Source organism: Tupaia chinensis, unplaced genomic scaffold (genome assembly GCF_000334495.1).
Source record: "Tupaia chinensis unplaced genomic scaffold, TupChi_1.0 Scaffold000272_1, whole genome shotgun sequence".
In the NCBI taxonomy this organism is placed as follows: domain Eukaryota; kingdom Metazoa; phylum Chordata; class Mammalia; order Scandentia; family Tupaiidae; genus Tupaia; species Tupaia belangeri.
The window spans coordinates 2,859,672-2,881,273 of NW_006159754.1; the positions used below are offsets into that span (position 1 = coordinate 2,859,672).

The following is a 21,602-nucleotide window of genomic DNA, read 5'->3' on the forward strand; positions in this document are numbered from 1 at the left end:
CTATGAATGATTTTGTTAAAGAATCTTCCTTCAATTTCTAGCTCAATATATGCTTGTTTAATTAAATATTCCTAAGAATGTGAACTTGACAGAACTTGCCCAAGTTTCTGATTATTCATTGAACCTTTAATGTGAACCCAACATGATTGTTTTTGGATTACCAATAAAATTTTAACTTTATTATACTGACTCTTAAACTAAACAAGCAACTCTTTATTTAAAAGGTAAGATAAAGTTTCTGGGTGGAGCTGAAGCATTCTGGTGGTTAAACCATTCGGTCATATCATGTAAGTTTATTTTCTCTGTTTGCAAAGACAGAGAGGCACAGCAGCTACAGCATGGGAAGAAAATCACTGTATCTTCTGATTGTGGGGATCCTTGCAGCCTGTTATATTTATACGCCTCTCCCCGATAACACTGAAGAGCCATGGAAAATGATGTGGTTGAACACATATCAGAAAACTATAGCATATTTGGTAAGTTTGGAATTTTATGAAATCAGATGTGTATACACAACCATTTGATCTGGAGAAGTCAAATTTTCAGGATTCTTTTGATCATTGATTTGTCTTTTCAATTAAATGCTGTAGAGTTTGTTCATTGTTTAGAGACACTGCTTGTCTGCTTTCTTTCCATTTCATATATTATCATCCTATTTTAAAATATCAAGAAAATGAAGGGAGGAGTCATTTGAGAAGGGGTCACTGATAAATACTTTATTTAGATAACATCAGTGTAATAATAGGGGTCATCTTTTGAAATCATCTTAGAGACCAGAAGAACAAAAAGCACTTAGAAGCAACCTGTGTGCCAAGGGAAATGTTTTCTGGAAGAGACAGTAATGTAAAAATCCCAGCTAGAAAATACCAACAAGTTAAAGAAATTACATGAAACCTTTGAGATGGATGAGGAAGTTGTTCCGGTTTAGTCTGGAGAAGTCAACTGCCCAGGGATGTGAACTGCAGTAGCCTTTAGTCTGGAGAAGTCAACTGCCCAGGGATGTGAACTGCAGTAGCCATATGGAATGCAGTTTCTCTTGGGCAGCACATTGGAGCAATGCTATGGAGCAGCCCCTATATATTTTTTTTTAATAATCATATATCTCTAATTATATATACAATGTTTTTCTTCTTCTCTAGTAGCCTTTTTAAAAAGATTTTTTCCATGATTTGTGTAGTGTAAAGTATTTCAGAGTTCTTAAAAGATACACATTATTTTTTAAAAACAATGATTTTTAATGTCTTTTCTTAGTACTGATTTATGTGTTTTGTATTTTATTTGTGTAGTTGTTGTTTGGATGATTTGTTTCTTATGACCTATTATCCTCTTGGCTCACTTTGTTTTTACTGGTTAATCTGTCTGACTGAAAATATCTAGAAATCTTTGATAATCTTTTCATACGTTCTGTTGAACAATTATGCTATAAGCATTAAATCAAGGATCAAAATGTTGCATTTATAATCTTGGCGAAACTCACATAACAACTGTGTAAGCAGAAACTGCTTATTTAAACTTCCTAGGCTTACTGTCCACGTCTCTGAAATAGTTATGCTAATATTACCTAACCCATACATAGGTGAGTTATTTAAGTCATTGAGATCAAATCCCGGAGTGTTGAGGGTACTGACCTGTCAGAGGGAATGGACAGGTGGCAGGCAGTCAGGCCAGCCTTTCCTTTTCTGCTACCCATTCATTCCCTCCCCACTTCCTCCCCTCCTTTTGACCTGCACCAAGATTGATAGCCATTAGCAAAAGCCGCCCATCTCTACATTTAGCTATTTCTTCCTATAAAAACATTTTTCTTTCTTCTATTTTTGTTTCTTAATCCATTTAGCTAAATTCTTAAGAAAGGTAATTCTGTCAAGCTCCATATGTTTATAACAGTTTGCTAATCTGAAGTTCTTGAGAAGATCATTTTTGTTGTTCATCTTGGTACAGATCCAAACACATTTGTGTAAAATAAAGACTAAATGCATGCTGTCCCTCCCTGTTAACAACCACTGTAGGCGTAAGCACTACACTTCTAGTTCTTCTGAAAGGATCAAAGAGCCTTCATGGAAGACAATTCATTTTATTTCATCTGAGCTAAATGCGTATTCATGTGCTCACAGATCTTTTGACATTTGGAACTAGATTTCTAAAATTTATGTGAATTTTGGTTTGAGGCTTCATTTGTTGAGCTGCTTGGACTGAACCATTTTATGGATACTTTTAATACCATCATGAGTGTAAATGACGTCCCACCTACCTCAGATGAAAATGTCACTGTGACCGAGACAAAATTCAACAACATTCCTGTTCGTGTATACGTGCCAAAGAGGAAGTCAGAAGCACTAAAGAGGGGTGTGTTTTACATCCATGGTGGAGGCTGGTGTTTGGACAGTGCTGGTAAGTGAGTGTTTTGACCAGTCTCTACTGAGCTAGACTGAACAATGTAGATGTCATAAAGTGATAATATAAGTCCTAATAGACTGGAGTCATCAAGGTTGGGTATAAAGGTTGAAAGATTTTTGAACTATGGAATTAAGAGAAATAGAAATATATTTATAAAATCCCTGGCATAGAAGTCCCAATCTGAGAATATCACTCAACCCATTCAAGTTCCAGAGTTTTTTGAGATCCTTCTGTTTACCTCCAATGAATATAATATAGATTAACTGCGAGAGTAGAGTTTGGCCTGGATCTGAACTCTCGAGAGGGAGAATAAATTAGTCTAGACATGAGAAGCTACAGGTTTGAAGTTAAACAAAATTTCTCAATTTTGTGGGAAGTTAGGAGGGAGAATGGGATAGGGAGGGAAGATGAGAGCAAGAAAGAAAGAGAAAGAGACATTATAGGTGGAAGAACAAAGGCAGATCCTTGAGGAGACAGACAGGGTTGAGCAACCAACAAAGAAGAGAAAAGTAGTTGAAGTGGTCTCAAAATGAAAAGGAATCCAAAGACATTGAGAGATACATGAAAGAGGGATTAATAAGAAGAGAAGGAACCAGCAGTTAGCATAATGGCTATGTCACTGAACTCCCATGTAGTGAGTGGACTGCGGTTCGCGTCCCGGACCCGGTGGCTTAAACTCACGTAAGGCACATGTACGTGTGTGCCCAAGATCTGGAGAGGAGAATGGAGGAGGAAGGATTGCGGCGTGGCCTTCTCCCCTGGGGAGTGATTTCTCGCTTTCTGTCTCTCTGTCTCTCTCTTTCTGGCGAGTGCACGTGCCCTATACCAAAAACCATTTAAAAAAAAAAATAGATAATGAGAGAGAGAAGAAGAAGGAAAGAAGGAAAATAATATATTACATTAAACAAAACTTGAGCAATAAGGAAATGATGAGAATGATTGATGGCTTTAGAAGGAGTTAACTGTGAAAGGAATAAATCAGAGAATGATAGATTGTAGATTGAAAGGAGAGATAAGTAGTATAATCTTATTATATATTTTATTTAGGAGAATTTTTTTTAAAGTTTGGTAGATTAAAGGTAGTGAATGTAATTGATAGAAATCTGTTTGAAAAGAGATGGACTGAGAGGGCTGAGGCTGGATAGATTTACCAATGAAAAACGGAGGAAAAGTATTTCATTGGTAAAATAATTCATTGCAGATAGTAAGCTTGAAGAAAGATTAGAGAAGCATCAAATCATCCTCCTAGATAAGAAAACAGAAGCGTAAAGTCAGATCTCAGCTAGATACATTTTTTGATAGCACAGAGACAAGCAGTAAATGAGAGGGTTCCAGTTTTGTGTTTTAAAGCAGCATAAAAGCCACTTCCATTCGGGTATTTTTGTTTGTTTCCTATTGTCGTATGCAGATTTAGGTGGTCTTTCTACCTTAGTTTCTATTTCTCCTAGATTCACATTATCTGGCAACTCATTGATCAAGCCAGGTATTGTGTATCCATTATCTAAAATAGAACCAAGTTAGTTTCTTCTCTAGTCAGGGAGCAAAGGTCAGTGTTCTAGAGAAAGAAGCTGGATCAGGAGGGTCAGTGACTTGACTAATCCATGCACTGTATTTGTGTTGGGAAAATCATGTTGTCCACTGTAAAGATATATAGTGATTAAATGAAAATTAAAAGAATAATAGCAAGCAAACAAAGGGTCAATGATAAAATGTGCCGGACAAAAGAGAGAAGATGAACAATTCGGAGGTTATCTGGAAAACTCCATTTCCACTGAGCTATGGATAGGTGGTGTCTTACAGATAAGCAGATCAGTGTAAATTTATCTTTCTCATGTTTTAGTGTGGAAATATGTAGGGAATAAGCACAATAGGATGTTTTGTAAAGAAAACATTGTCCTCTTCATTTGTCCATTCTCTCTTAACATCTTTCTTTTATTCTTTTTATTTTAGCTTCAGAAAGTTATGACCAGCTGTCAAGATGGACAGCAGACAGACTTGATGCTGTTGTTATATCAACCAAGTAAGGGCTGTGCTGTGTTGTGTTCAGGTTAGATGCCTTGTGTACCAAGAGTGTCTGAGCTTTCATGGCTGCATGACTGAGCTTGCCTTGTGTACCAAGAGTGTCTGAGCTTTCATGGCTGCATGAGTATGTCAAAAATGACGGTTTTTCTAATAACACTAAGACTAAGTAGGTCATTGAAAGTGAATGTTAGAACTGTATGTGAGTTTATGAAGGAAGGAAGAACAGAAATTATAGAACTCTTTTTCTTTTTTATTTAAATTTAAACTATTATTCATGGACATCACTGCTTGGACTGTATTTCAACTAAACTCTTAATTCACACTTTTGTTAAGAATGAGTGCCCTGAATCACAGAGGGTGATTTTAAAGACTGAGCTATAACATCACCCAAACAAACTTAGTCAAGTGCATAGCACTTGATGAGATTAAATATTAAAATATGTTATTAGATTAAACAAAGTCAATGAGTTTGCATAAAATAGTGTGTTGATTCAATCAATCATGTTTGAAAAGAATATGCTGGGACAATAATATAAGGGGTGGATTTCAAGACAGACATATTCCAGAGCTGCATATACCCACTGATGGTAAAACTTAAGAGAAAGAAGAAAAAGGTAAATAACACGATCATGACCACATGCCAAGTTAAATCAGTATTGTGCAGTTGTATAGTCATGCTTTATATTTGCTTGTAAGTTATCACTAATACATTCAGCAATTACATTATTTTTAAAGTAATTATAAAATCCAAGCTTATGCTGAGTATGTATTTCAACTTTTAAAAAAAAATTTATCTCAGTTTATATTTAATCATATATATCTTTATAGTGTACAACATTGCTTTTTCCAGCATGAATACTATATATATCAGTCAAGACAAAGACATTGATTTATACATTATCATCAGCAAATAGCTTTTCATTTTTGTGTCAATTAAATGTACCTTTTTTTTTCTTCTCATGTTCCCCTCCAACTACCCCTGTCCCTACTATCTCTAGTGGTATCTACAATTGTCCTCCCTGCCACAATAGCTTCCAAACTTTCAGTTTCTGCTAAAGAGCACAGACAATAGGTATATATTGAGTGGGGACATACAAAGTCTATCTTTCATACTCTGGCTTGCTTCACTTAGCATTAAGTCTTCCATATTTGTCCACTTGGTATCAAATGTTAGGGTCTCATTTTATTTTTATGACTGAGTAGTATTCCATTGAGTACATATGACACATTTTTTTTTTCAACTCAATCTTCTATTTTTGGACATCTTGGTTCAGTCCATGTCCTAGCCATTATAAAAAATGCTGCAATAAACATGGACATGCAAGTGGAAAACTTCTATAATTGTAAAGTCATTTAGGTGTAGGTTCTTAAGTTTCCATATGTTTGTGTATTTTCAAGGGCTCTGTCTATAGTTGATTTCATCATGGTTGGAAAAGATGCTAGATATAATTTCTATACCTTTGAACTTGTAAAGGCTTGTTTTGTGCCCTATCAAGTAATCAATCTTCAAAAATGTTCCATGGGGTGAGAAAATTGTATATTTTGTGGTAGTTGGGTGAAATAGTCTGTAATGTCTGTAAAGTTCATTTTATGTATGGTATCTTTTAGATCTTGTATCTCTTTGTTTATTTTTTTTTTGTCTAGATGATCTGTCCAGAGGAGTCAGTGGGGGGTTGAGATTCCCTACAATTATTGTGTTGCAGTCTCTCTCTCCCTTGAGATCTAACAGTCTCTCTTTGATGTATTTAGGTGTTCCTGTGTTGGGTGCATAGATATTTACAAGTGTTATATCTTCTTAGGAAACAAGTCCTTTTAGTACTATATGTACTAATGTCTTTCATTGTCTCTTCTTACATCTTTTATCTTAAAGTCTGTTTTGTCTGATACCAACATCACTACTTCAACCTTTTTTTTTTTTTTTGGTTTCCTTTTCCATGGGATATTGTTGCTGACCCCTTAACTTTCAGACTACGTGTGACCTTACCAATGAAGTGTGTTTCTTGTAAGGAGTATATAGATGGCTTCTGTTTTTGTAAACACTCAACCAGTCTATGTATTTTAATGGGAGAATTTAACCCATTAACATTCAATGTTATTATTGAAAGTCATAGATTTATCCCTGTCATTTTGCTAGCCATTTTCTCAGTTGATTTTTGTTCTTCTATTTCTGTTCTTCTCTCTTTAGTTAAATTGATACAACACTCTCCTCAGTACTTCCTGTAGAGCTGGTCTAGTATTGGTGAATTATTTCAGTATTTGTTTATCCGATAATTTTATTTGTTTTTCCCATTTGAAGGATAATCTTGCTAGATATAATATTCTTGGGTTGCAATTGTTTTTCTTTCAGTGTTTTGAATATATTGTCTCATTCTTTCCTTGCCTGCATTGTTTCAGTTGAGAAGTCTTATGTTAGCCTAATGTGATAAGCTTTATAAGTAAGTTGATATTTCTCCCTTGCCATTTTTGGAATATTGTCATTGTCTTTAATTTTTACCAATCTGTCTATGATGTGCTGGGGGGAGGATCTTTTTGTGTAGATTCTATTTGGGGTTCTATTTCTTGGGTTTGGATGTCTCCATGTTTCTCTATATTTGGAAATTTTTCAGATAGTATTTCATGGAAGAGGTTTTTCATGCCTTTAGCAGATTCATCATCTTGTGGAATACCCATTATATGGATATTTGGGCATTTCATTGTGTCTAGAATTTCCCGTATGTTGTTCTCATTTTTTTTTTTTTTGTGAGTTTTTTCTTTTTTTTTGTTTTTTTTTTTTGGTAGCTTTTTCATTCTTTTTGGTGATTTGGTTTATGCTGAAGACTTTGTCTTCAAGGTCAGAAATTCTTTCTTCTGCATGGTCCAATCTCCTGTTAATTGCTTTCTAAGGAAGTTTAAATTTCTTGCATTGTATTCTTCATTCAGAAGTTTTAGTTGATTCTTTTTTAGGGTGTCTATTCATTTATGCAATTCCTCTCTCATATTGTGAAAAGATTTTCTCAATTCCTGAAGTGATTGTTTTCTTTTGCATCTAATTGAGTTTTGTTAATATGAATATTCCCAATTCTTTTTCCGACATTTCTATGTATTTCTCTGTTGGTGAGGGACTACTATGCTCATCTGGGGAATAGTAACCACCTTATTTTCTCATGTTTCTTCAGAATCTGTGCTGGTTCTTAGTCATCTGATGCAGTATTCCCTTTTTTCTATTTATTGGAGTAGATTCTGTAGTATTGATAGAAGAAATTTCAGCCTTAGTTCCCAAGTATGTTCTATTGGAGGGCTCTGTCTCCAAGGTCAGAGCAGTTTGGGTACTTCAGGTGCTTGGCTCCTTTATTAAACATTCAGCTCTTGGTGAGGGGTAGCAAGCTAAGAAGATGAAACGGTGAAGAGGATCAAGTCACACAGCACACTAGTTGGTGCACCAGAAGTCCCAAAGTTGTTCTCAGGCCCCAAGCACCAATTCAGCAAAGGAGGACTGATCAGACCAAGCTCAAGTCTCCCATTGGCAGGTGGGGCCAGTCCAGGCCACCAGAGCAGTGAGCAAAATAATCAGAAAGTTCTAATGTTTGTCCCAGGCTCCGGGCGCAGACTCACCCAAGGAGGCCTGCCCAGATCAGGTTCAGGTCTCCTGGTGGGTGGGCAGGACAAGCCCAGCTTTACTTTTAAAAATTATTTTTTCAAAGGTGGTAAGTCAGGGACCAGCAGTTGACGTAATGGCTATGTCGTTGGACTCCCATGTAGTTGACCGCGGTTTGAGTCCTGGATCCAGTGGCTTAAACTCACTCCGGGCACGTGTGTGTGTGTGTGTGTGTGTGTGTGTGCCCAAGATCCCGAGAGGAGAATGGAGAAGGGATTGTGGCATGGCCATCCCCTCAGAGGGTGATTTCTCACTTTCTGTCTCTCTGTCTCTCTCTATTTCTGGCAAGCACAGGCACCTTATAGCAAAAATTTCTCCAAAAAAAAAAAATGATGGTAAGTCAAATGACACTACAAGACATATATCTGTGTTTGATTCCTTGATGTATAAATAATGTGTACTTAAGAAAATAATACACTTTACAATTTTTATGCAGTAGATGCCTTGTCTTTGAACATACTCTCATTTATATTTTTAAAAAGGACAACTTTGACCACACAAAATGCATATAATTTTGGTTTTATTAATATTAAAATGTTCAATAAGCATATGAAAGTATACTCAACATTACTAGACATTAGGAAAGTGCAAAAACAAGTCATTACATATTAAAATTTAAGAACATATTTTCATCAAGAGAGATTTTACATATGTATGCTACTTTATTCCCATTAGGACAGCTCTAATTTAGAAAAATAGATAACAATTATTAGGACAGGGAAAAATTGGCACCTTCAGTACTATTAGTATGAATGTAAAATGCCACAGCCATTTTAGACTATATCTTAGCACTTTCTCTAAAGGGTAAAAATAGCATTAGTGTATGACAAGGCATTTTTTTTCAGTAATATAGACAAAGGAAACAAAAACATGCTCATATAAAAACTTCTAAGTTCACAGCAGCACTACTCGTAAAACTCCAAAAGTGAAAACAACCCAATGTCCATCAACTAATGAATAAAAAATAAAAAGTATTATATTCATACAATTGAGTATTTTTTGTCAATAAAAGGAAATGCTGCAACATGAATAAATATTGAAAACATTATGCTAAGTGAAGATGCCGGTCATAATAGGTCACACGTTGTAAGATTCCATTAATATGAAATGCCCAGGAAAGGCAAACCTATAAAGACAGACAAAGATCAGCAGCTGATGGGGACAGAGGCTGAGGGGACGTGAAGTAACTATTAATTTATTCACAGATTCTTCTGAGGATAACAAAATTTCTATTGTTGACCAAGGTGATGGTTTCAAAACTCTCTGAAGATACAAAAAAACCATCGAATCTCATGCTTTAAGAGGGTGAATTCTATGGTGTGAAAATTGATATCTCAATTAAGTGGTTATATTAAAAATCAACTTATGTTCAATAGTCATTAGCACAAGTTTTAAAATTGTGCCATAAATGTTTTATGTACACATATGTGTGTATATATGTATGTATATATGTATATATACATACACATATATGTATATATGCATACACATATATAATTGATAGGTGTTAATATATTTTAGATAAATTCATATATGTGTATATATTAACACCTATCAATTAATAGAAGTATAGGGTCAAAGCTCAAAAGGACAATATACAGGAAAGGATATACTAATCACCAATAATCAAGAACAAGTTAGCATACCTCAGAATAGCATAAATAAAAATCATGAGTAGTTATTGCTGCATACCTCATATTAGAGTTAAAATGAGAACAACATAAAATCCTGAGTGTTAATAAAAATATGCATTAAGAGTCACTTTCACAGGCAGGCAGCATGGTGCTTAAGGGTGCTGGATTCCTACGTGGCTGATCGTGGTTCAAGTCTTAGACCTGGCGGCTTGCTTTCTTGCTTTCCCTCTCTCTCTCTCTCCCTCTCTCTCTCTCTGTCTCTCTCTAATCAAACTAAAATAAATCAATAAAGTTAAATAAAATAATTCTTTAAAAAAAACAGTCATTTTCATATATTGCCAGTTCAAGACTAATTCCGTGTGCTACTTCGTAAAACTCTTTGAAAATGTTAAGTATTAGCTAAGGGGTCAGGTGGTAGCTCAATGTTAGCCCCACTGAAGTCACAAGGGAAAGGTCCTGGATGCACAACCCAGGACCTCACAGGGTATGCCAAGTGTGGGCAGGCATGCTGTGACCCAGCCCTGCTGGGTCTGAAGGTGGATCGTGGCATGAAGACCTTGTTGGTGCAGGCTGTCTCTTTGTCTCTATCTCACTATCTCCCTAATGAGAGAAATTTTGGAAGGAAAAGGTTCTGTGCATAACTCTGTAACCATCAATAAAACAGGTATATAACAATAGAAATACATATAGATGCTCAAAAAGAAAAAAACATCTAGAGCATTCATAAGCCAAGACTGCAAGCAAATTCTCTTAACATTTTAAGTTAGAAAAATATACTTATTATTCACTACAGAACAAAAGTTTGCAGCCTATCTCCAGCGCTTATCCTCTTGCTTAACTGAACTTCATGCCTATTAATTAGTAAATCCCCACTTTCACTTCCCCAAAGCCCCCTGACAACCTTTCCACTCTTTGGTTCTACAATTTTGACAGTTTTAGAGACCTGATACACATAGAATCATGAAGTATTTGTTTATCTGTGACTAGCTTATTTCAATTAGCTCATCAGCATATTAATGAATAATTGTGGTACATTCACAAAATGGAGTCCTCTACAGGAAGACAGAAGCACAAATATGTAATGTCATGCAATCAAAACCAGATATACAGGAGTACAAGCTATGTGATTGCATTTGTTTAATGGGTAAAACCCAGCAAAATTAATCTACACAGTTAGGTTAGGTAGAGGATACTTCAGGAGTTTAAGAGATTTTTCCGTTTATGTTTAAGTCATTGTTATCTGGCTGTGTTCAGTTTGAAAATGAAGGAAGTCTGCTTATAATGTGCATTTCTGGCATGTGTAAAATGCTTTAATAAAAAGTAAAAAGAAATTCTAAGTGCAATGAAAACCAGGTTTTGTTCTCCACAGCTACAGATTAGCACCTAAGCATCATTTCCCAACTCAATTTGAAGACGTGTATAATGCCTTAAGGTGGTTCTTACGCAAAGAAGTTCTTGCAGAGTATGGCGTGAACCCAGAGAGAGTTGGTGTCTCTGGAGATAGTGCAGGAGGGAATTTAGCTGCAGCAGTGACTCAGCAGGTATGATGTTCGTTATTTCTGTGTTTTTAATTTTTTTATTTACGTTTTAAGAATTTTTATTTATTTATTTATTTTTAGAGGTTTTTTTCCTTAGGGCACATGTGCTTGCTGGAGAGAGAGAGAGATAAGTAAGAGGGAGAATGAGAAATCCCCTCCTCCCCTGGAAGATGGCCATGCTGCAGCCCCTTTTGTCCTCCATTCTCCTCCTGGGACATTGAACTTGCACACACATGCTCCCGGCATGATTTTCAAGGCACCAGGTCCAGGTGGCCATGTGGGAGTCCACTAAGTCTACTAATAAATTTATTTACTATATATACTTTATTAAAATAATGCAAATATAAATATAGTAGTTTTATTGAGATACTAGAAAGCATTGAGAAGAAATGCCTAAAACATAAAAACATCAGTCTGTACTCATATGATATTTTTTTGTCTTTCTTAATGAAATGATAATTCTCTGGATAGATTTAAAATTACATAGGTATTGGTGGAATGTTACACTAGTCAGAGGAATTAAATAATGTAATTTTGAGACCAATTATTTTATCATCCTATAAGAGGTCTAAATAGACTTAGTAATCTTTAGTAGAATTGTCCTCTATTGCTTGAATAATTCACTATTTTTGGAAAATTATCAGCACATTCAAAAATTCCTATGCTATTTACGAAGAAGAAATATGATGAATTCAAGAGATTTCTTTGTATGTGTTTGGACAATCAGATCATTTAATGATGATATCATTAGCATTGTAATAACTTACATTTTCATCCTAAGTTATCTGTAGAATGGACTTGGTGTTTGTGACAAAGGAAGAAAACTTCTTTTTTATAATGTTTTTAAATTTTATATTTAATCATTGTATGATTGGTTAAAATCTATTTTCCCAATTATTAGTGAGAGTCAGAAGAAGATGTTTAATTTATGACCTACATATGTAGAAGTTAGATTTTACGGCTTGACCTCAATTATGAACTATAAGTTTAAAGCAACTTTATAATACTGATGTTGTTTTTTATGGTAGTTACATATTTACTACTTTTTCAGACTAAATAATATTTTGACTGCTAGAAGTTAAGTTAGCAATATTCTCAGAAGGCAAGAATATGATGGTAAAGCTTTGTTACAAACATAATTTACAACAGGATATGAAACTTTGCAGGGTAGATTTTTAATCGTTATTGTAGGTTTCATAATATAGCTGAAAATTACTTTACAAAATTATATTGATAATCATATAAGTAGATTTACATAAAAAATACATGGAAATCCACAATGATCTTTATAAACGATCCACAAAATGTTTATTTTGATTATGAGAATAACAAGATACATAAATACTACAATTTGAAAATATTTAGGGTGCATCTAGTACTTTTAGCACTTTTAGGGAGAAATTATATATATTTTACAGTATAATACATTACTTATTTTGAAAACATACAAATTTACATTTAAAATTTTTTTAATTAAAACATATCTTTAGTATATCACTATTATTCATTATATTCTGCCCACTCTGGTATTTATGCAAGTCTTTTTGCCAAACTCTGATTTTTTTAGAGTTATTTTTATTTAATTTTGTTTATTCATTCATTTTATTTTAATTTGACCAGAGAGAGATACACAAAGAGAGAGAGGGAGAGAGAGAGAAAGTGAGAAATCAGGCCACCAGGTCTGGGACTCAAACCATGGTCAGTCATATGGGTGTGTCCAGCGCCTTAACCACCATGCCACCTGCTGGTCCCAGCCAAATACTTATTTTTACGAATATTAGTACATTAGGCTTAACTTAGGAAAAAGCAATGTTAATAAAAAATTTCATTCGGAAAATCTGCCCATGTCACATAGAACAATGTATCACTTTAGCATCAACACCAAGTCCGGGATTTCCATAGGTGATGTTTCCTGTCAATGATAAACCTATTAGTATGCTTATATATTTTAATAAGCTGTTACTTTAAAAAGAAGAGAAATGAGGTCAAATTTATGAAGTTCTTTTGGTTGTCATTCTTGGAAGAAAAGAGAACATTCACTGACTAATTATTGCTTAGATGCTTTTCTATTACCCTTGAGAAGTATAGGAAAGATAATTGTCCTTATGTCAATAGTATCCTTTAATCAAGGAACATCTAGTTCTGGAGACACCTTTTGAACTTTTGAAAATTTGTTGAGCTGGACTATTTCAGTTATTGCTTAAGTATTTTTGAGATTATAATTTTAAATATAGATTATCATACCTTAATTTTATTATTTGAATAATTTGTGTAAATCTTCTTATTTCTCAGCTTTTAGAGGACCCAGATGTGAAGATCAAACTCAAAATCCAGTCTTTAATATATCCTGCCCTGCAGACTCTTGATCTGGATTCACCATCATATCAGGAAAATGCACAGTTTCCATTTCTATCCAAATCATTCATGGTCAGGTTCTGGAGCGAATATTTTACCACGGACAGGTCGCTGGAGAAAGCCATGTTTTCCAACCAACACGTTCCTGTGGAATCCAGTCACCTGTTCAAGTTTGTTAACTGGAGTTCCTTGCTCCCAGAGAGGTTTAAGAAAGGCCACGTTTATAGCAGTCCACGTCAGGGTAGCTCCGAGCTGGCCAAGAAGTATCCAGGGTTCCTAGATGTGAGGGCGGCCCCCCTGCTGGCTGATGACAGCAAGCTGCGTAGTTTACCCCGGACCTACGTCATCACCTGTCAGTATGACGTCCTTCGAGATGACGGACTCATGTACGTCACCCGACTTCAGAACGCTGGAGTTAGGGTGACGCATAACCATGTCGAGGATGGATTCCATGGAGTAGTTTCATTTTTGGATCTTAGAATTAGTCACAGAATGATAAGTCAGTATATTAGTTGGCTCAGGGAAAATCTATAGTACAACTGGTATCAATTACATATTTCAAAAATATTTTTAAAATCAAAGAGACCCCATCTTGGAATTTGATTCTTAGAATGGTCCATGTATAACATAATTTTTATTGTCAATTGTCACTTTTCTGTTTTTCATTCATACTCTGGATGGTTTCATTCAATTTTTTAGTCTATTTGCTATTTTGAGATTTTTTTTCCATTCACATAGTTAATCTTACTTTTTAAAATATTTTCTTTTCTTATATACTCTCTTTTGTGTGTGTTGGCTATTATTTACAACTGCAGGAGGATAAGTGTTAGCAAATATTGCCTGTTTGAGACATGTCAAGATTTTAATCAATATGTAAGTAGAGTCTGAAATGCTCCTAATCACTCATAGGAATTATGTGCTCACTTTTTTCAAAAGCATCTGCCTCATACATTGTCATTTTATTTCCACTGTAAGTATCTTTTCTTCTGGGAAACACTGCTGGAAGCCAGGTCTAAGTATTACACTGGTATGTATTAAGTGGGGACATACAATATCTATCTTTCATAGTCTGGCTTGTTTCACTTAGCAGCAAATCTTCCTTATTCATTCACTTTCTATCAAATGTTCAGATCTCACTGTTCCTTTTAGTTGAGCAGTATTCCAAGAGTACATGTGCCACATTTTTAAAGTTCCCTTGTCTGTTCTTAAACATTTGGGTTGATTCCATGTCTTAGCAATTGTGAATAATGCTGCAATAAACATAGATGTGTTTTCTTGACTGAGTGCTTTCCTATCCTTTGGGTAGATACTTAAGAGTGGAATTACTGGGTCTAACTACCATTAGTTCCATGTGTAGGTTTCTGAGGAACCTCCATAGTGTTCTCCACAGTGGTTGTACTAATTTACGTTCTCATCTGCAATGTATGAGAGCTTTCTTTTCACTGCAGTCTCACCAACACATATTTATTTATTTATTTATTTTAGCCATTCTGAGTAAGGCTAAGTGTTATCTCATTGTGGGTTTGATTTGTATTTGCCTTATGATAAGAGATGTTGAGCATTTTTTTTTCATATGCTTCTCAGCTATTCCTCTTCCTTGAAGAGGTGTCCATTTAGCTTATTTGCCCACCTTTTAATCTAATTGATCTTTTTTCTCCTGGGTAAACTGCTTGAGTTCTCTTTATATTCTAGTTATTAGTCCCTATCTGAGTATCTGAGGAATAGTTTGTAAATATATTCTCCCACTCTGAGGGTTATCTCTTCACCCTAATTATTATTTCTTTTACATGTAGAAGCTTTTTTGTTGTTGTTGTTAGAGAGAGATTTCCTTATAGGACTCACGTACTCACCCGAGAGACACAGAGAGACAGAAAGTGAGAAATCCACCCCCCAAGGGGGATGGCCATGCTGCAATCCCTTCTCCATTATCCTATCAGGACCTTGAGCAGGCACACACACACACACACACACACACACACACACACGCACAGTGTGAGTTTTAAGCCACCAGGTTCAGGACTGAAACTGTGGACAACTATGTGGGAGTCCAGTGGCATAGCCATTATGCCATCTTCTGGTCCAACCATGAAGAACCTTTTTAGCCTCATGTAATCCTACTTTTGGGTACTACAGGTCTATTTTCAGGATGATTGTCTGTGCTTTCAGGGTCTTATTTCAAATGTCTTTGCCTACTCCAATGCCTCCAAGAGTTTCCTCTGTGTTATCCACCGGTATTTTTATAGTTTAAGGTTTTATGTTTAGATCGTTGATCCATTTTGAGTTGACTTTTGTTAATGGTGAGAGATGCAGATATCTAGTTTTTCTAACACCATGTGCTAAAGAGTTTTTCTTTTCCTCACTAGATTGTCTTGTTCCCTTTGTTGAAAATCAGTTGGCTGAATGGTAAGGTTTATTTCTGGGTTCTCAATTCTGTTCCATTGGTCTATTTACCTGTATTTGTGCCAGTACCATGCTATTTTGATTAACACAGCTTTTGCATTATATTTTGAGATCAGGAAGTGAGATACTTCCTACTTTATTCTTTTTGCACAGCATTGCTTTGGTGATCCAGACAAATGATACCCAACAAATTTTATAATTTTTTTTTATATTTCTGTGAGGAATATCTCTGGTCATTGGGTCAGAATTTCATTGAATTTGTAGATTAATTTGGGTAGGATTCACATTTTGATTATATTTCTTTCTCTGATTCAGGACCAAGGGATACCTTTCTTTCTACTTTTTGTATCACTTTCAATTTCTTTTTTAAAGTTTTTTTATAGCTTTCTTTACAGACATCTTTCACTTGTTTGGTTGTTTTTTTTCCTAGGTATCTTAAATTTTTTGTTACTATTGTAAATGATATTGCTTTCTTCAATTTTACCTCAGTTTGTTTAATGCTGTAGATTTTTGTATGTTGATTTTGTATCCTGCCACTTTACTGGTTTACTTTATCACTTCCAGGATATATCTATATATCTATATCTATATTATTTTCTAGGTCTACAATTATATTACCTACAAATAGAGATCATTTTAATTCTCCTTTTCCTATATGAATGTCTTTTATTTGACTCTCTTGTCTGATTGCATTGGCTAGAACATCTAGTACTATGTTGACAAGGAATGGAGAAAGTGGGAAGACTTGTATTGTTCCAGTTTTTAGTGGAAAAGCTTTTAGTATGATGTTAGCTGTGGGTTTGTTATAGATGGCTTTTTTTGTATTGAGGAATATACCTTTTGCCAATTTTGATGAGAGTTTTAATCATGAAGGGATATTGTATTTTACCAAATGGTTTTTCTGAATCAATTGATCATATAGTTTTACATCTTTCCTTATTCGAAGGTAATATATTACATTTGTTGTTTTGTATATATTGAACCACCCTGAATACAGGTGCAAAAGATCTCAATAAAATACTACCAAATCATATCTCAAAGTGCATTAAATAGATTATATACCATTACCATGTCAATTTTATTCCAGGGACCCAACTTGGTTCAAGCAGCCTGGTTAGAGACTCAAACTGTGCAGATGGCCATATAGGATCCAGCCACCTTATCCTCCATGCCACCTGCTGGCCCTGTCAAAGATATCTTTTACTCTAATATGGTACACTATTCCATCACCCTTTGATTACATGCATTTTTCTTTCTGTTAATCATTTCTCCCTATTTGCATTTTAAATATTTTGTATCACTTGATGCTCAAAATTCCTAATGTAAACATTATTACAATAATTCCAATACACAGATGAAAAAACAAGGCAAAGAGATCGTATTTAACTTCTGCAAAACCAATTAACCTTAAAGATAAAATTTAAACCAAATCTTATATCTCCATAACCCTCATTTTTATTCATTCTGATAGTGTAGAATTGACTAGAAATCCAGTAATAGCAACTGTGTTCTTACGATGTCGTGTTTTGAGCCAGCTGTAGTGATGTAACAGTAGCACACTACTCTGGGGTTCTGGATCCATATGAAAGGCTGGGGTTCACTCCTGGGCCAACTGTTCGGACCAGGCAAGCATACTGGGGCACATGGTCTGGTCTGGCTAGAAAGGCTGGGAGCTGGAGGCATTGTGGCATGCAATTCTGTTGAGGATGGCTTTTTTTTTTTTTCTCTCCGGAAATAAATAATTTTTTTAAAATGATGTCATATTTTAATTTTATTAAAATGTTATAATGACACCATATTGTTAGTTGTTACTTTCACCACTATATCATCTTTTCTCTTTAACTATACTGAGAAGACTCATTTTCCCTATCCTCACTTTTTCTATACTCTGTTACAAAATTTTATTTGAACTATAGGTGCAATTTGAACCACTATAGCTCTACTTATAAATATAACTAATTACAATGGAATATGAAAATATGATAAGAACTTTGGCTTAAACCCAAATCTACATAGAACCAGTACTTGGTTTACATGATAACAGATTCTAACAAGTCTAATAGCTGTCTGTCTTCATAAATAATAACTATGCAAAACTAAAAAAAATAGAATACTATTTTAATTGACAAGTGAATTGACAGTTGTTTATTTGAATAGAAATCTTATCATATTTTATATTTCTGTAGAATGAGAAATACACAGTGAGATCCCTATAGTAGAAGCCATCTATTTTGTTTTTATATTCTTATAACTGAAAGTTTGTGGCTCACTAAATTGCCCAAAAGAAAATAAATTAATGCGAGATTAATGGTATCTATAGACCAGGAAGAGGTTAGCAAAGTCTGTTCTCAATCAATTGCTTCTAATTTAGTTGGACAACCAGGGTGACCTGGATAATTAACATTCTGGATATTTCAGCATTTTTGCGAGTAAATGTTGAAAGGAACACTCAAAACTTGTATTTCTAGGCTCCTCCTTTTATTGTAAATGTTTCAGATTAAAAACTAAAAGGAGGGCCAGCCAGTGGTTTGGTAGTTAGGGTTGCTGGATGTCACATGGCTGAATGTTTCATTTGAGTCCTGGGTCTGGTGGTTTGAAAAATATACTGGGCATGTGTACATACACGCCGAGAATATCAAAAGGAGAATGGAGAAGAAGGGATCGTGGCATGGTCATCCCCCCTAGGGAGTGAGTTCTCACTTTTCCTTTTTCTCTTTCTCCTCTCTGGTGAACACATGAAAAAAAAAAAAAAAGAGGAAAAGAAAAATAAAACTAAAAAGAACATATGGGAAAGAAAGACTGATACAGGCCAGGTAACACTACAGTGGTAGCACAACTGAACCCATGGGGGAAAGATCCTCGGGTCATATCTAAGGACCTCCCTGAACACAGCAGATGTGTGCCTGTGATTAGGCCAACGGAAACAAAAAGTGGATCTCTGCATGAGGATCCTGTTGTGTCTGTCTCTCTCATGTTTGTGTGCATTCATGCTCTAATGGGAAAAAAATTAATTTTTTTAAAAAAGAAAAAGACTGGTAAAGGGCCAGCCTATTGCATAGTGGTTAAGGCAGCTGGATCCCACATGGCTAAAAGCATGGATCAAGCCTCAGATCCAGTGGCTTGGAAAACACACTGCATGTATGCGTGTGTGCTCTAGCTTTTAATTTAATTTATTATTATCGTAATATTTTTTATATTAAAGGACATAGAAAACCTGAACAGACCCATAACAAGCCAGGAGATTGAGTCAGTAATAAATAACCTCCCAGCAAAGAAAAGCCCAGGTCCAGATGGCTTCACTTCTGAATTCTACAAAACTTTTAAAGAAGAGTTAATCCCTATCTTACTCAAATTATTTCTAAAGATTCAAAAGGAAGGAACCTTCCAAATTCATTTTATGAAGACTCCATCATCCTCATTTCCAAAACAGATAAGGACATGGCAAAAAAGGAAAACTATAGACCAATATTGTTGATGAATATAGATGCAAAAATTCTCACAAGATACTCACAAATCGTATCCAATAACATATAACAAAGACTATTCATCACGGCCAGATAGGCTTTATCCAAGGGATGCAAGGGTGGTTCAACATATGCAAAACCATAAATGTAATATACCATATTAACAGAAAGAAAGGTAAAAATCATATGATCATTTCAATTGATGCAGAGAAAGCATTTGATAAAATACAACATCATGATTAAGACCCTCAGTAAGATTGATACTGAAGGGTCATTTCTCAACCCAATAAAAGCCATCTATGAAAAACCTACAGCTAACACTATACTGGTACTAGGCAAGGCTACCCACTTTCTCCACTGCTTTTTAATATAGCGATGGAAGTCTTAGCTAATGCAATCAGAAAAGAGAATAATATAAAAGGCATTCAATAGGCAAAGAAGAATTTAAAATATCTTTATTCGCAGATGACATGATGGTATACTTAGAAGACCCAAAGGTCTCCATGAGAAAACTTCTGGAAGTAATAAGTGAATATAGTAAAGTGGCAGGATACAAAATCAACATCCAAAAGTCTATAGCATTTCTATATATGAACAAGATGAATGAAGTAGAATTGAAGAAAGGAATTACTTTCACTGTAGCCACAAAATGTATAAGATACCTAGGGATAAACCTAACTAAAGAAATCAAAGACCTTTTTAAAGAAAACTATGGGGACCAGCAGTTAGCATAATGGCTATGTCACTGAATTCCCATGTAGCCAACCACAGTTCGAGTCCGACCAGTGGCTTAAACTCACACTGGGCGTGTGTGCATTGCGTGCCCAAGATCCCAAGAGGAGAATGGAGGAGAAGGGATTGCGGTGTGGCCCTCCCCCCTGGGGGGTGATTTCTTGCTTTTTAATCTCTCTGTCTCTCTTTGTCTTTCTGGGAGCGCATGTGCCCCATAGCAAAACAACAAAACAAAACAAAACAAACAAACAAACAAAAAAAAGAGAAAGCTATGAAAATCTTACAAAAGAAATAGCAATTCTATCCAAATTAATCTACATGTTTAATGCAATTCCAATCAAAATACCAGAGATATTCTTCACAGATCTAGAAAAGACAATCATAGAATTTGTCTGGAATCATAAAAGACCTTGTATTGCCAAAGCAATCCTACGCAAGAAGAGTGGAGTGGGAGACTTATCACTCCCTGATCCCAAGATATACTATAAAACTGTGATCATCAAAACAGCATGGTAATGGCACAAAAACAGACATGTCAACCAATGGAATAGAATAGAGACCCCAGAAATAACCCCCAAAGCTTATAGCCAACTGATTTTTGACAAAGGATACCAGTCAATCCATTGGGAAAAGGAAAACCTCTTTAGTTAATGGTGCTGGAAAAACTGGTATCCACCTGCAGAAAGAAGAAACTGGACCCCCATTTTTCACCATTAACAAAAGTCAACTCAAAATGTATCAAAGATCTGAACCTAAGACCTCAAACTATAAAACTACTGGTGGAAAATGCTGGGGAAACTCAGGGGACATTGAAGTAGTCAAAGACTTCTTAAATAAGACTCCCAAAGCACAGGCAATAATCCCTAAAATAGACAAATGGGACCATATCAGACTAAGAAGTTTCTGCACAGCAAAGGACACAGTAGCAAGTGTGAATTGACAATCCTCAGAATGGGAGAGTATTTTTGTAAAATATGCCTCATATAAGAGACTGATAACCAGAATACACAGGGAACTCAAGTGCCTTATGTGAAAAAAAAAAAAGATTCGCCCAATTAAAAGATGGGAAAATAAACTGAACAATAATCTCTCTAAGAAAGACATCTGAACAGCCAAAAAGCATATGAGGAAATCCTCAACATCCCTCATCATAAGGGAGATGCAGATTAAAACCACAGTGAGATATCACCTAACCCCTGTCAGAATGGCAAAGGTTAAAAATATGAAAAGTGATAAGTGTTGGTGGGGATGTGGTGAAAAGGGAACCCTCCTACACTGTGATGGGAATGTAAACTGATTCAGCCACTGTGGAGAACAATATGGAGGTTCCTCAAAGATCTGCAAATAGAACTACCATTTGATCCAGCAATCCCACTTCTGGGTATCTACCCAAAGGACAGAACGCTTAGTCAGAAAAGTGCTTACACAT

General features: G+C 35.3%; 1 protein-coding gene across 1 annotated transcript; it reads left to right on the forward strand.

Annotated features, from left to right (window-relative positions):
* The first annotated feature begins 317 nt into the window (after window positions 1–317).
* On the forward strand, window positions 318–14,173 carry LOC102486858 (arylacetamide deacetylase-like). Its single transcript, XM_006149743.2, has 5 exons — window positions 318–476; window positions 2,166–2,388; window positions 4,345–4,414; window positions 11,054–11,225; window positions 13,515–14,173. Exons 1-5 carry the CDS (start codon window positions 339–341, stop codon window positions 14,109–14,111), a joined length of 1,200 nt encoding a protein of 399 aa, XP_006149805.1. The 5' UTR covers window positions 318–338; the 3' UTR covers window positions 14,112–14,173.
* The last annotated feature ends 7,429 nt before the right edge of the window (window positions 14,174–21,602 follow it).

Coding starts and splice junctions, on each gene's coding strand:
- LOC102486858 (XM_006149743.2), top strand. CDS start 339: ATGGGAAGAAAATCACTGTATCTTCTGATTGTGGGGATCCTTGCAGCC. Junction 477..2,165: donor AGAAAACTATAGCATATTTG/GTAAGTTTGGAA, acceptor TTTTGGTTTGAG/GCTTCATTTGTTGAGCTGCT. Junction 2,389..4,344: donor CTGGTGTTTGGACAGTGCTG/GTAAGTGAGTGT, acceptor TTTTTATTTTAG/CTTCAGAAAGTTATGACCAG.